We start from the raw sequence: 16,070 nt of genomic DNA, 5'->3' as shown, positions 1-16,070 counted from the left end.
AAAAGCAAAATCCCCTCCTCATCCGCCTAGACCTTCTCAGACAAAACGCTAACCTACACCCAATCAAACTAGGCATATCTGTCTAACACATACGATCTATCTATAAGACGCAAATCTCCTATAGGAGATTCCTTAACTTAGCTTGTTCATACAACTCACTAAATGTAAAAATGTGCAAGTTTTAACGCATAACTTACCTATGTTCAAATAATAATGCACTTGTGGAAGCTGTTGTGGCTATATAAGCACTGCTGTAAACCCATGCACAATAAAAAATAAAGAATTAAAAAAAAAAAAGAATAACTCAAGGTCAGGGATACAGAAATCACAAATCAGGACACCAGAAAGCTGGATCAGGACACCAGAAATCACAAGTCAAATACAAAGCTGAGGTCAGGATACCAGAAATCACAAGTCAAATATGAAGCCGAGGTCAGGATAACAGAAATTCCAAGTCAAATATGAAGCCGAGTCGGTATACCAGAAATCCCAAGTCAAATACGAAGCCAAGGTCAAACACGGGAAATCACAAGGGAATCTCTAGGAGCACTAAACGAGGATCAAACAAGAAACCACGACAGGGCAAAGAATAGGGGCCAAAGCAAGCCTTAAATAGGCTTACCTGTGTACCTGTGTATGTCATCATTGTGACTCAAAACAGATTACGATCGCAATGATAACGTGGTCACTTTAAGAACAAGCGTCACACCTACACTCTATATTAGCATGTCATGCCGCACGGCCACGTGGATCAGCTGGACCCCGTGGCAGGAGGAGAACTGCGCAACTCGAGGGAGGTAAGTAGATGCCACAGGTTACAAGTATAAGGCTAAAAAACAATTATTCTTTATTTTGCAACAATATACTCCTTAGAAACCTCAATATACACAAAATGTAAAGAGATTTGCTCCTAAAATGCATCTTAAAACCTCTGTCCATAATGTCCAACGGTAAATCAGGGGAATAGAGCATATACATATTAAAACAAACAGCTTGAGTGACTATAAAGTCCACATTTGTATCCGTACATTTCATGCTGCAAAAAAAATACATTGCAAATTTCTTAAAAATGTATTACATTTATAAGTAAATTACTTTAAAAAGTAATGTATTAATGTATTTAAATGTATTAGCTAAATGTGGATCTGACTAAATAGAGAAAAGACCAGGCAAAAGAAATAAGCTAAGAAAAGTTATTTGTTAATGCACAAATATTCCCGAGTATAACACACTTAATCAAAAAGTATAAAAAGTCTATAGGAAAGTCTGGTGTCAAAGGTTAAATTACTAAGTACTAGTTGTGAAGTGATATAAACAGAATAGTAAGATCTATTTATCAAAGGACATCTAAGAACATGATATTAACCAATGAATACCGTAGCATTCTCAGATGGTAGTATGCTGACATTTGCCTTAGGGCAATAAAATATATCTATAACCCAAATAACGTCCCTTAGTGGTAAGGGATACTATAAAATGTTGGCAGACTTTCTCATAACTTGCCTTGTTACAAAACAGCTTGCGATATATGCTATGACTACACAGACTAAGAAAAAGTGTGTCTACATATACCCATTAGCAGAAAACAAGAAAAAATAGGAGGGACTGGAGGCCAGGAGAGGCCAAAAATAATATAATACAGTGCTACCATAAGTGCTACCCATTGCGGTAAAACAACAGGTAAAGTTAAGCTCGGCGCATTTCGGTATCACAGCCACACCTTTGTTAGGGGAATCAGAACATTTGTATTTAAAGAGATCTTCCTTAATTAACCATGTGTACATGGCCCAATGTCAGACTGCTACATAACCAGAGGGGCAGATGCATTAGCCATATGGATAGTGAGCACATAAAGAAAGTCCTCCCTCAAGGCAGAGCCTTCAAACAATTCAACTTAGTGAGAGTGCCTGAATGATTACTAGCCTTGAGAAGAGGTGCAAGGTGCGAGTCACATCACCTTAAATATGCCCCAAAGGGTGGGACGCTAGAACGATGCTGCTTCTGTTACTAATAAGGATTGGCACAGATAATAATCTTTACTATGTATTTTGGCATATTTCACTGAACTACACCTATATTCTCCTTTGTAGGAAGCGGGACAGTATGTTAAAGAAGCCTTAAAATCTGACAGAATACATCCTCTCCATCCATCCCATACTTGCTAGCTTCATTGTTTTGGTGCCAATATGTAGGGGTTTTACCATATTACCATATTGATGTGTGTATGTGAACAGGCATCAGAATACGTGGATAGAAGTTTCATAATTCTTACTGTGCCACTGTGAACTTAGCTACCTGGGTGAAAACCGCAAGAAACACAGCACATTTGTTACCCAGACAAAATAAACAATACATGTATTCAGCTAGGTAAGAAGTAACTAGTAAGCTTTCTGAAATTATCTCAGGAGCGCAGGTTCCACAGTGACTCAGTTAGTCTTAAGTAGTGAGCAAAGGCATAAAGTTACGAGACATGGGTTCAGGTCCCACTAGAGGTAGGCTTCTTGATCTTGAGGTTAAGAGATGGAAAGTAAAAAAGTGGGGTTTAAGTCCAACAAGTGGTAGGTTTCCTGACAGTCAATAAATGCAAGATTTTATGTGAACAGGCATGTGGGTAGGAGTTAACCATATTGGTGTATGTGTGTGTAAGTAGATGCTATATTGTAGGTGGGTAAGTATAAGAGTATGTGCATTTGCTTTTGTTCATGGGTAAATAAAAGCTTAAATAGAAACTAGGATGGGCATATGAAAGAGCTGGTGGAAGCTATACAATGGGAGGAAATGGAAAAAAATTAGAATAGAATGGAGAAAATTAGTTTGAAACTTAGATGAAAATTAGATGAAACAAAAAAGTTGCAGGGAAGTGAGTTTTTGTTTTTTTATAAAGATGGTTGCATGTATATATCTGTAGATCTGGACCCATGCACCTTATTTTAGCATTCTTCAGTGGCTAGCCTATCTAAATGTGTAATTAACACATGCTATTTCAATGTATACACATGAGTGGCTGGGCTTATGTACATTTACAAAGACCTGTGTCTATACATTTGGACATGTACAGGTACTCTGTGCCTAGTTTGATTGAAATTACTTGGGTGACATGGTGTATGCATCTGCAAATGTGCAAATACACAGAAACGTTGTATGACTGTGTAATGGAGCTATTGTACTTATGGTATCTATAGTAATTATAGGGGATGCAGAGTGTGTATGATAGGGATGCAGTTTGTGACGGGTGCAGTGTGTTTGTGAAGGAATCAGTGTGTGTGTGTGTGTGTGTGTGTATATATATATATATATATATATATATATAAAACTGTGTGTATTAGTATCTGGATTAATATATGGACTGGACCAGTATTTGGAAGTAATAGCCAGGTGTTTGTAAGTAAGAATATATACGTAATGTCAAACAGAAAAATACATAATTGCATATATAAACCATTATCTGGCGCGCTGTCAGAACAATACTAACATTTCTGAGCGACTAGGATTACCACTACTGAAAATAATAATCATCAGAATATCAGCTGGTTAGGCTAGGTCATGAAGTCACGGGAAGTTCATATGATACGAAAGGCAACCTTAAACTTGATTAAAACATTAGTAAGATTTGTATTAGTAAAGCATCCAGAAGGATCCTATCATCCTTTATATGGTAGAGTGTCCACAGATTAACTATGTACTCAATCTTACACTTTTCCATGCCTTGGGTATAGAGAGATACTTCCATACTCTCCATAATTGCACTTTTATATAAGTGGGTGATGTAGGAGCAATCTCCAGATAAGACCTTGGCTTACAGACTTGGTCTTTTCTTGCTGCAGCTCTAAAGCTGTATTCCAACCAGAGTGGAAGTTCAGAGGGTTCCTATTCCAAGTCTCAGAACCTTTCCTCAGACTAATGGGATCTGCTGGATGGCTACTGCTGTCTAAGAGTAATGGAAAATTAGTTCAGATCAAGGTACCTTCACCTGTTTGTCCTGTGGGCTATAAATGGCTTGTCCATACCTGCCAGAAGCTATCGTGTCAGGTTTTAAAACACTATGTTCCTAATACGTTTGCATATCATTTTTATACATTAAAAAAGATCTGCTTGTTTTAGTCAAAGAAAAATATAAATTTTTCACCAACCTGCCCTTCTGCGTCGTTGTGACAAGAAAGGTTTCTGCCCTCTCTTGCTCTATCTTACTCTTGGTTTTGCCATCATATTTGAGGATTGCTCAGTTAGGAATGGGCCACCTGCAGAGCGCCCACTTAAAGGACAAGGTAGTCTACTAAAACCAGATAACTCACCAGCATTTTAGATTTTGGAATAGGGGACACTATAATCATTATAATAGTTGTCTGAACTACCAAATCACAGAGTCAGATTTACCTTTAGGCACAGCAGGCACCAATCCTGTAGAGATCGCCTGTAATCAGCACTTATAATGTGCCTTTTTAGAGCTTAAGTGGGCCGGTGGGGAGAAAAAAGTATCAGCCTTGGCTAGTGTCCTCTGTTATCCAGTCAGCTTCCTATGCATGATAGCAGAGCTGCAGGAACAGCTATAGAGGGTGTAAAACTCTGCGGTCCCAGCTCCTCCAGTGCCTGTGTGTGAGGCTGAACAGGAAGTGGAAGAGATCACTTTCCATCTGCCCACTAACAGCCTCTCACACAGGAAATGTTTTGCAGGAAGAACAGGGACAGCACACAAAATGTGCCAGTACATAATGGGTTAATATGTAAAAATGATCTCTGTTGACACTGGGGACAGGCCCAGTACAAGGTTCTTTGGCTACACATGCAAAGATGTATTTTGCTGTCCACACCCCCCCCAAAAATGTGTCTTCACCTGTGTGTCTTCAAACCCCCCTTTAGAATTTATTACCCCCCGTTAGTGTATCATATCCTTTGCTTTGTGTCGCTTACAACCACCCCTTGTGTTTTACTTCCCCTCAGCTCATTTGTGTGTCTGTTCATTCCCCCTCAGCCCCTTTGTGTGTTAATCCCTCCAGCCCCTTTGTGTGTACCTTTCCCACCCTAGCCCCTTTGTGTGTCTCTTGCTCCTCCAGCCCCTTTGTGTGTCTCTCACATCACCGCAGTCCTTTTGTGTATGTCTTACTTCCCCACCAGCCCCTTTGTGTGGCTATTTATTTTCCCACAATACATAGTTCACTTTTTTACTACTGATTTTAACTGGTTTTGGTGATATATTTTATGATTATGCGACACTGGGTTTTACAACAAGTAATGAATTGCATGGCTTAATCATGTCACTGCTCACTTATCTGAAATTTAAGAATTAATTCACTTTTTATATGCAGCCCTAGCCACACCTCCTCGCTGTAACTCACATAAAACATTACAAAATTATTATTCTTATACCCTGTAATACAGCTCATTGAAAAGTCTGTGATAGGGCAGCTCCTGAAAGTATATGCTAAAGATGAAAGGGAGGGCATGCAGTAGCTGCAGATATAGATCTGCAGAGATTGCAAGCCAAAATATCATATAAACCCAAAGAAAACATGCAAAACAAATTACATGCATAATTTATTTGGGATTATATCTACTAAATTGATTTTTTTTTTTTTTTTTTAATTCAAGTGTTCCTTTAAGTATGCAAAGCAAGTGATGCATGCTATCTTTTAAATATAGACTCACAGAGTTCTGGTATCTTGAAATCAATTTACCGTAAATGTTTTATTCATTGTATGTTTGTTTTGCAGGAAATGATGGTATAATGTCAAACTGCGCTAACGAGTTGTCTGAAACAAGCCCTAATCTCCGCATTTTCCTGCTGGTCTCTTTGTCTCTTGTTCTAATATTTAGCACATTGTTTAATTCTTTTGCCTTATGGGTTTTCTGTTGCAAGATGAAGAAATGGACAGAAACAAGAGTGTTTATGATGAGTTTGCTGACTAGCGACTGCTGCCTACTCGTTGTGATTCCTTTTCGAATTTACTCTGTCTGGAAACCATGGGATCTGGGACCAATAATATGCAAAATCGCGCTCTCATGCTATTTTATGAACACATATATGGGTATTTGCATAATTACCTTAATTGCTGTGGACAGATATATTGCTATAAAGTTTCCTTTGAAAGCAAGATCCTTGCGTTCTCCTAAGAAAGCTGTGTTGGCATGTGGGATTATTTTGATACTCTTGTTAGCAACATGCCTCTACCTTGAACTTAAACCCAATAGAATTACTAAAGAACAACCAGTCTGTTTCCGCAAGCTTACCCGAAGCCCTTTAAGTATAACCTTGTACTTTGCCATTCTAGGGTTTTGCATTCCATTAGTTATTCTTATATTTTGTTCAGTTGAAATTATTAAAATCTTGAAGAAAAAGCCCATACATTCTACCCAAGAACTTAAAAGCATACAGAAGACAATTTACATAGTGTTCGTTAACCTTGTCATTTTCATGGTTTGCTTTTTGCCCTTTGCTACTATAAATATTGTAAGGTACATTGTGGAATCCTTGAGCTCGGATTGCTCTTTAGTAAAACTTGTTAATGATTTTGCTAATGGAACTCAAGCCATCGCTAACATAAACTGTTGCCTTGATGCTGTTACTTATTATTTTGTAGCTGCTGAATTCTGGGAAAAAGCATCACTATCTCCGAAATTGAATCTGCTACTGTACACTCAGACTCAGGACACAAGCCTTCAGGATAAATAGTTATATTAACAATTTTTACACAAGTAGCGCTGTTGTAATTTACAAACCCTATTTTAAAAAAGCATCCCCGTAGTTTAGTACTGTGCACAGACCACCACAAAAATTGACATTAAAGGAAGACTATAGGGCCAGAAACACAAACATGTAATTTAGGTGGCTTGTCTCTGTTAACCCCCTTAAAAGATAATAAAACGTACCTTATTTTCAGCGCCGCGAGGGTCTGCCAGCACTGGCCCCACTCCAGATCTGTCTCCTTGCTGACATCATAAAAATCATACAGATGATTCAGCGTCTCCATGCAGAGCGTGGAGACGCTGAAAGGCAGTGCTGCACACTGCCTCTTGAAGCAAGTCCATCTGAGGAGTGGCTACTATAGGTGTCCCTAGGGGGCAATGCACAAACTGCATTTTCTCTGAAAAGACAGTGTGTGTATGAAAATGCCTGCAGGGAATGATTATACTCACTAGAACAACTACATTAAGCTGTAGTTGCTCTTGTGACTATAGTGTCCATTTAAACAAGCCTAAAGAATGTGATAATATGAATCTCTAAATATGAGAATTTAAATAAGTTGGAGAAATAAACTATCCAGTTAAAAAATGGTCATATTCCAAGCCACCATATTCCATCTGTATGTAAAAATTATGGGAATAACAAATAGGGTTAATGAGGAGATTGGGATTACTGTCAGCATATGTGCAACAGCAGCCTGCAATGTATATGGTGCATGTTTATATGGCTAAATGATCCTGCAATATACTAAAGGTAGACATGTCTTTTTCTAAAAATGTTTTCCATATACTTATTTTTTTATTTATTTTTTAATCTATTCCCTTTCAACACTTGAATACAAGGGCATTACTTAAAAGTATACATGCTTCACCAAAGAATAACTGCCAACCTACACCCGGTTCCAAATTATTATGCAAATTATATTTTTCTAATTTACCTAAATAATTGATGTAAATAACAGTCAGCATGACTCTCATGTTATCAACTATTAAGAGTACAATACAAATTTTATTGAACAAACCTCCTAATAAAACAGTATTTTTTTTAAACATAAAAAACTTGCAATGCACTGTTCCAAATTATTACGCACAGTAAGTTTCAAAACACTTTATAGGTTGTAAAGAACTGAAAATTGCCATTTGTTGTGTTTGCAGCATATTTACTGAAATCAAAAGCTATTTCAATCAAACTTATAACAACATTTTAACTTTTTAAACATTTTAACAGGTCACGTTACATTTTAACATAGGACCCCTTATTTGATAGCAGCTTCACAAGTCTTGCATCCATTGAACTTGTGAGTTTTTGGACAGTTTCTGCTTGAATTTGTTTGCAAGATGTCAGAATAGCCTCCCAGAGCTGCTGTTTGGATGTAAACTGCCTCTCACCCTCATAGATCTTTTGCTTGAGGATGCTCCAAAGGTTCTCAATAGGATTGAGGTCAGGGGAGGATTGAGGCCACACCATGACTTTCTCTCCTTTTATCCCCATAGCAGCCATTGATGCAGAGGTATTCTTTGCAGCATGAGATGGTGCATTGTCATGCATGAAGATGATTTTATTACGGAAAGCTTAGTTCTTTCTTCTTTACCAGGGAAGAAAGGGGTCAGTCAGAAACTCCACATACTTTGCAGAAGTAATCTTTACACCTTCATGGAACCTAAAGGGGCCGGCCAGCTCTCTTCCCATGATTCCAGCCCAAAACATGACTCCACCACCGCCTTGCTGACGTCGCAGCCTTGTTGGAACAGGGTGGTCATCCACCAACCATCCACTACTCCATCCATCTGGACCATCCAGGGTCGCACGGCACTTATCAGTGAACAGGACTGTTAGTCCTGAAAATTAGTCTTCATGTATTTTTCTGCCCAATGCAGCCGTTTCTGCTTGTGAGCATTGGTTACTGGTGGTAGAATTGAAGGTTTATGCACAGTTGCAAGACTCTGGAGGACTCTACACCTTGATGTCCGTGGGACTCCAGAGGCACCAGCAGCTTTAAATATCTGTTTGCTGCTATGTAATGGTATTTTAGCAGCTGCCCTCTTGAGCCGATGCATGGATCTGGCAGAAATCTTCCTCAATGTGCCTTTATCTGCACAAACCTGTCTGTGCTCTGAATCAGCCAGAAATCTCTTAATAGTGCAATGATCACGCTTAAGTTTTCGTGAAATATCTAATGTTTTCATACCTTGTCCAAGGCATTGAAATATTTCACTCCTTTCGGCAGCAGAGAGATCCTTTAGAAGTTTTTCCTTAAATTGGGCTCACCTGGTAATTTAATTATCACAGGTGTCCGAGATTATGGTCTCTTTGGCAAGAGAAAAATCAAATTAAATGCATTGAAACTAACGTTGAATTTAAGTGCAAGCTTTAACATATAATAATTAACTGTCTGGTGTCTAGGGAAAGTGAAAACCAAATTAAAATGTAATGAAACTAATGTCCAATTTGAATGCAAGCTTAACATATAATAATGAACTAACGAGTATAGGCTAGAAAAGTTGAGAGAATGTTAGCTACCTAGTTAGATATGGAGGTAGTGAGAGATACTTACCTATTAGGGTGGGTAAAGATATTCCAGGGTGGGAAAATATTCGCCTCTTTAATAACATTTAGATTATTCGGTCACTAAAAATTAGAATAATCCCGAATTTTATGGCAAGACAGGAGGCTTCATATTTGCAATTTTAACGCATAGATAGCATGGACAAAGAAACGTGTGGAGAATGTCTAAAATAAAAGGTACGGAAAGTGGATTCTCTAGACCAATCAGTGGAGGATAAAATCTCCGCCAGGGAACCTCCAGCTATGAATACAGAGGAGGCGGCCGCGCCTCTAACCGAGTGAGCCCCGAAAGATGCATCAATGCCAGCCAGGGCTAGTAGCCATTTAATCCATCGAGCAATGGTAGGGCACGAGACTGGTTTGTGTGGTCGCACATAAGACACCAGGAGTGGCCCAGTAGGTGCCCTAATGTATATAAATACATTATTTATATTTGTATATGTAATGGAGCTCCCTATACCTTGGCTGGATACCTCCACCAAGGAGCGCTTCCTAGTTGGAACAGGGGACAAACCTCAGCACTCCTGCCCCCAGTCACCGTGACTTGACTGGGGTCCTGGAACCAATTCGTCCTGGAGCCAGATGGGGAACTCACTCTATCCACTCCCAGGTACTGGACGACACTCAGTCCTCGGAGCTCTAGTTCTCACAAGGACTTTCCTCGTTGAATCCTCCACACTAGAACAAGCTGGAGTAGTGATTAGCCCTTTCCCCTCCCAGTAACCAGACGACACATAATTCTAGGAGTACAAGCTGGAATGTTTTAATCTGGCCAGATGGCCTGCTTTTATACAATTTCAGAAACAGTTAAGCACGCCCCTGACACTCCCACACAAACAGGATAATCCCTCTTCTGGACCTGAGAGGAGACTTGTTACAAGTTACAAACTTCTCCTCTGTGCCTGACAGATAATTGAGTCAGGGACTGAACAAACTCAATTATCTCCAAGCATAGAAAAACATACAATATTACAAAACCCCAAAAATATATTTAAAACACATAAAAACCTCACAAAAGTTACATCACCTGATAGCCCTGATCTGGATGACCAACATATCCAAAAATCACCCAGATTGGTTCAGGGGTTCAGAATTTTGACTGACCGTGCACATGGTCCTATGGCCAAAACAGTTCCATGATATCAGTGCTAATGGTCGGTCAAGTTCGGTAGTCTTTTACAGGTTTACTTGCAGGGCCCATAGTCTGTGGGCAGGAGGCTGGCAAGCAGGCTCCCTCAGGAGCTTGTGGCAAACTCACGTGGGTAGGGGAGTTTGTCACAATATATGTTTTCATATGTAAATATATATGGAAGGGAAGGTCATCTGCTGTAGCTTTGCACCCTCCCCTGTCAGAGGTGCCTCATTCCAGGGCCCTATTTAACCTTGCACTGCAGAGATTCTCCGGAGGAAGGAATTCCCAAGTAAGTGGGTTAAAGGACCACTATAGTGCCAGGAAAACATACTCGTTTTCCTGGCACTATAGTGCCCTGAGGGTGCCCCCACCCTCAGGGACCCCCTCTCGCCGGGCTGGATGGAGAGTAAAGGGTTAAAACTTACCTTTATTCCAGCGCCGGGCGGGGAGCTCTCCTCCTCCTCTCCTCCTCCTCTCCTCCCATTCGGCTGAATGCGCACGCGCGGCAAGGGCTGCGCGCGCATTCAGCCGGTCTCATAGGAAAGCATTATCAATGCTTTCCTATGGACGCTTGCATGCTCTCACTGTGATTTTCACAGTGAGAATCACACAAGCGCCTCTAGCGGCTGTCAGTGAGACAGCCACTAGAGGATTTGGAGGCTGGATTAACCCTATTATAAACATAGCAGTTTCTCTGAAACTGCTATGTTTATAAAAAAAATGGGTTAACCCTAGCTGGACCTGGCACCCAGACCACTTCATTAAGCTGAAGTGGTCTGGGTGCCTATAGTGGTCCTTTAATCTTATAAGATTAGGCATTAGACTGCTAGTGTAGGACCTGCCAAGAATTGGGTATGTTGACATTGTATCAGTGTTATGCAATGTATGATCGTATTCTGTATGTTAACCCCCATTGTTTTTGTCTAAGTCAGGTGTTTATAAAAAAAGCATGTATATGTGTTGATTGGTTGTGTTCATTGACCCTGTGTTCATAAGGTGAGCTCCATGGTTTTGATCATGTGAATAGTGCTGGACATCTCCTGAGGGCTACACATCATTTAAAATTGTCCTGCTTTTATAAACTCTCAGGTGTTTTGTAAAGTGTGTTTCATAGTGGAAAGTGGCACCTGTCACGCACCTGACGTCTGACATCTTTTGTGGGTGTTCTGTTATATTTCTTTCTTGGTTTGACAACATTCTGAATTACATATTTAACGTTATGCAAGGCAAGTCAATGCTTTTCTAACAATATTTACTGAGGCCGATCAACAGTGTTTGGATCACATGATCAGAAGTCTATGTGGGGATGGGGCACATTGAATTGTAAACAGGCATTTTGGAGGGAATGCAGAGACATGACTAAAGATATTATTAATGATAGTTATCTGTAACATTTATATTCCATGTGTTTGTCAAATATATAATGTGCATCCTGAGCTGCATAGACACAGAACAATGGGCCATTTAAGGAGGCTATCAATTTTTTTCTGGACCAGCTGGAAGCCAATAAGCTCAGAAGCAATCAAAAACGGTGGCAAGAGATTACAAAATTGTACTCTTAGACTTTAAATTGGGTGGTCACTTGTAGACAAAGCTGATTTGGAAGAAGAGAACTGAGCAGCAACAGTGACTCTATGTGGACTAGTGATAATTTTGAGCTGTATTTTCTAAATGTTGATTTTGCACTTTTGTTTATAATGGCCTTTTAAGAGTGTAAGTGCAGTTTGGTTTTATAGAAATAAATTGTGTTCTTTTTTTATTACACAATGTACAGTATCATTGTTTCTAGTTATGTGACTGATGAGCTGCTGATACACATGTTAAAGGGGCTGGGCCCACCGTGACACAATGCAAGTTCTCCTTCCTTCTCCTATCCGCCACCCTTTCTGGTTCTTTAACATCTTCACTTGTCCCATTCTATTTTGCAGGGGGAGGCAGCTAACATCACCCAACTATTTGGAGTCCATAATAGCAAGTCCCTACTCCCCAGTTCCAAACTGTATATCCTCCTACCACTTTTGCTGCTAAGTTCTCTTCTCACTTCCCCAGCTGTCAGCATAAGAACACTCCATAAACAGAGTTATAAATAACACTGGAGTGTTGTATTGCCATTTTAGATTCCTGACCATTCATTTTCCCTTGTAATAAATGGGGGAGAGTCCCTCTGCAGCTCCACCCACCAGGAGATCATCAGAACTGACACTGCACTGGCAATGCTTCTCATAGAGAAGCAATCAGGAAGATCACTCTCCCGGCTGTCTGATTGACCGGAAGGGACAGTGGAACCGCTTTGTGCTGTGGGCATACCTTTTTAATAAGGAAGTCTCTTTCTGGGGGTGTGGCTAAAGAGGCAGCATTCTGCAAAAATATTTTTTGATGCCCTGAGTGCCCCCTTTAATATAATGCAACATGTTATTCAAAGTGATAAGCTTGGTGGTGCAGGTATTAACTAATTGGCTGCGGGAGGTTAGCGAAGCTGTTAATGCAATTAGTTGGAGCTCTATAAAGGAAGTGACCGGTGAATGGTGAACTTCAGGTGCCCCTTTAAAATAAATGGCACCCTGTGGAAGGCAATTTTTGTATATGAATTGCTGGGTACATGTACCTGTGAATGCTTGAAGAGCTTTGTATGTGTGTGTAAAATAGTTCTTGTACCCAGTCTGAGTACGTCTATCAGGTCAACTTACTCACCACTACCAGGAGATCCTGGAGCACTCCAGACCATATCACCACAGCTAGATTTGAGATTTCTGGTGACCTTTTCCATTGGAAGGACTACCAGGGTTATAGTAATTTCTCCAAGCACCTTATAGTCTGTATAGCAGTAGTGATCATAGCCCTTTCTCCCACACATCATTCGAGACTTAATGTGGGGGTAAAATGAACACATTTTATAGAACACACAGCACTCTATTAATATATAGGTCAAATGTGGATTCTATCTCCATCGGGTCCTCCATATGAGTAAATAAAGGTTAAAGGTTGGCTTATCTAATAAAAGATTTGTGTCTCTGGAAGCATAAATATTTTCTTTCCATTTCCTTAATGCTACAAAATGTGCCAGTACATAATGGATAAATATGTAGAAAAGATCTGGGGACGGGATTTTTGGCTACACAAGCAAAAACGTATTTTGCTACCCTCAACCCCCAACAAAATGTGGTTTCACCTGTGTCTCAAGACCCCCTCTAGAATGTCTTACTGCCTTTAGTCCTTTAGTGTATCCCATCCCCTCTATTATGTCTCTTACAAAAACCCTTGTGTATCTCTTAATTCCCTCCAGCTCTTTGTGTGTCTATTACTTCCCCACTAGCCCCTTTGTGTACCTTACTTCCTGACAGTCCCTATCTGTGGCTCTTTCTCCCCCTCAACTCCTTTATGTGGCTGTTTCTCCATCACCAACCCCTTTGTGTGTCTCTTACCCCACCCCTCAGCCCCTTTTTGTCTCTTACTTCACCAAAGCCCTTTTGTGTGTCTCGCTTCCCTCCGTCCCCTTTGTGTGGTTCTTTCTCCCCCATCAACCTCTTTGTGTGGCTCTTTTTTCACATAATACATTATTCACTTAAATATTTTATAATTGTGGGATACCGGGTTTTCTAGAAAATACTGAATTGCATGGTTTACTCATGTCACTGTTGAATAATCTGCAATTTATGAAATAAATACCCTTGTTTGTGCAGCCCTAGCCATGCCTCCTCTTTCTCACTCACATTAAACATCAAAAAAATATTATACAAGCTCATTAAAACCTCTGTGATTGGACAGCCACAAAAGTCTGTGCTGGAGAAGAAATAGAGGACTTGCAGAAGCTGTGTTTGCAAGCCGAAATACCATATAACCCCAAAGAAAAAAAAGCAAATTTCTTTGGAATTATATGTGATAAATTGCATTTGTTTCTTTTATTCAAGTTTTCCTTCAAGTATCAAGTATCAAAATCAATCCAAATGTTTTATTCATGTTATGTTTGTTTTGCAGGAAATGATGGTATAATGTCAAACTGCACTACCGAGTTGTCTGAAACAAGCCCTAATCTCCGCATTTTCCTGCTGGTCTCTTTGTCTCTGGTTCTAATATTTGGCACATTGTTTAATTCTTTTGCCTTATGGGTGTTCTCTTGCAAGATGAAGAAATGGACAGAAACAAGAGTGTTTATGATGTGTTTGCTGGTTAGTGACTGCTGCCTACTCGTTGCGATTCCTTTCCGAATTTACTCTGTCTGGAAACCATGGGATCTGGGAAGAACGACATGTCAAATCGTGCTCTCATGCTATTTTATGAACACATATATGGGCATTTGCATAATTACATTAATTGCTGTGGACAGATATATAGCCATTAAATTTCCTTTGAAAGCAAGAACCTTGCGTTCTCCTAAGAAAGCTGTGTTGGCATGTGGGATTATTTTGATACTCTTGTTAGCAACACGCCTCTACCTTGAACTTAAACCCAGTAATCGTAATATTTCAACAGTTTGTTTCCGCAAGCTTACCCGACGTCCGTTAACTAGAACCTTGTACTTTGCCATTCTAGGGTTTTGCATTCCATTAGTTATACTTATATTTTGTTCAGTTGAAATTATTAAAATCTTGAAGAAAAAGCCCATACATTCTACCCAAGAACTTAAAAGCATACAGAAGACAATTTACATAGTGTCCGTTAACCTTGTCATTTTCATGGTTTGCTTTTTGCCCTTTGCTACTATAAATATTGTAAGGTACATTGTGGAATCCTTGAGCTCGGATTGCTCTTTAGTAAAACTTGTTAATGATTTTGCTAATGGAACTCAAGCCATCGCTAACATAAACTGTTGCCTTGATGCTGTTACTTATTATTTTGTAGCTGCTGAATTCTGGGAAAAAGCATCACTATCTCCGAAATTGAATCTGTTACTGTACACTCAGACTCAGGACACAAGCCTTCAGGATAAATAGTTATATTAACAATTTTTACACAAGTAGCGCTGTTGTAATTTATAAACCCTATTTAAAAAAAAAAAGCATCCCTGTAGTTTAGTACTGTGTACAGTCCACCACAAAAATGGACATTAAATAAGCCTAAACAATGTGATAATATGAATCTCTACATATGTGAATTCAAATAAATTAAATAAATAAACTATCCAGTTGACAGTGGTCATATTCCAAGCCACCATATTCCATCTGTATGTAAAGATTATGGGAATAACAGGTGGAATGGATGAGGAGATAGGGATTATTATCTGCACATATCAGAGCATATTCACAGGCTGCAACAGCAGCCTGCAATGCACTTTTGTAATTAAGATGTCTAGTTTTAGTCAAGCAATTGTTTTTAATGTATAGTCTTTATTCACTACCAGGGAATCGTAGAAAATGAATAAGGAAATAGTTGGGCCAAATTAGATACAGTCTTCATCCTTAAATTCCCCATTCAGATCCCTACAATTATTGGGTTTAAGACTAAATTATTATGTTAAAATAAACACTGTTAAAGGACTGTCACCTCAAAACTACATTAATGAATTATCGTTTAATAAACTTTTGAAAGGAAATAGTTTTTTATTTGAAGTATATGTAAAGGAAAGAATAGAAAACTCATATCTACCTTTAATATATGACTGTATCCATATATCCATGTATCCATATACATGCACCTTGGGTCAGACAGTATAAGAAAACCAACAGCCTCTATAGTCATCCCTGCTTCAGTGTAGGG

The 16,070-nt window shown here is 39.4% G+C and overlaps 2 protein-coding genes across 2 annotated transcripts in view; both read left to right on the top strand.

The window, feature by feature from the left end:
- LOC134585527 (G-protein coupled receptor 35-like) overlaps positions 1-6,701 on the top strand; it is an 80,128-nt gene extending 73,427 nt beyond the window's left edge. Inside the window, exon 4 of the mRNA XM_063440951.1 lies at positions 5,709-6,701. Coding sequence (XP_063297021.1) covers positions 5,709-6,667 — 959 coding nt within the window. The 3' untranslated portion in view covers positions 6,668-6,701. The remainder of the gene's footprint in view (positions 1-5,708) is intronic.
- A 7,566-nt stretch (positions 6,702-14,267) lies between these two features.
- On the top strand, positions 14,268-15,758 carry LOC134585526 (G-protein coupled receptor 35-like). Its single transcript, XM_063440950.1, has one exon. The coding sequence runs from the start codon at positions 14,321-14,323 to the stop codon at positions 15,305-15,307; it is 987 nt and encodes a 328-aa protein (XP_063297020.1). The 5' UTR covers positions 14,268-14,320; the 3' UTR covers positions 15,308-15,758.
- Positions 15,759-16,070: the final 312 nt, after the last annotated feature.

This window comes from Pelobates fuscus, chromosome 2 (assembly GCF_036172605.1).
Source record: "Pelobates fuscus isolate aPelFus1 chromosome 2, aPelFus1.pri, whole genome shotgun sequence".
Lineage (NCBI taxonomy): Eukaryota > Metazoa > Chordata > Amphibia > Anura > Pelobatidae > Pelobates > Pelobates fuscus.
This window is presented reverse-complemented; position numbering and strand designations above follow the sequence as displayed.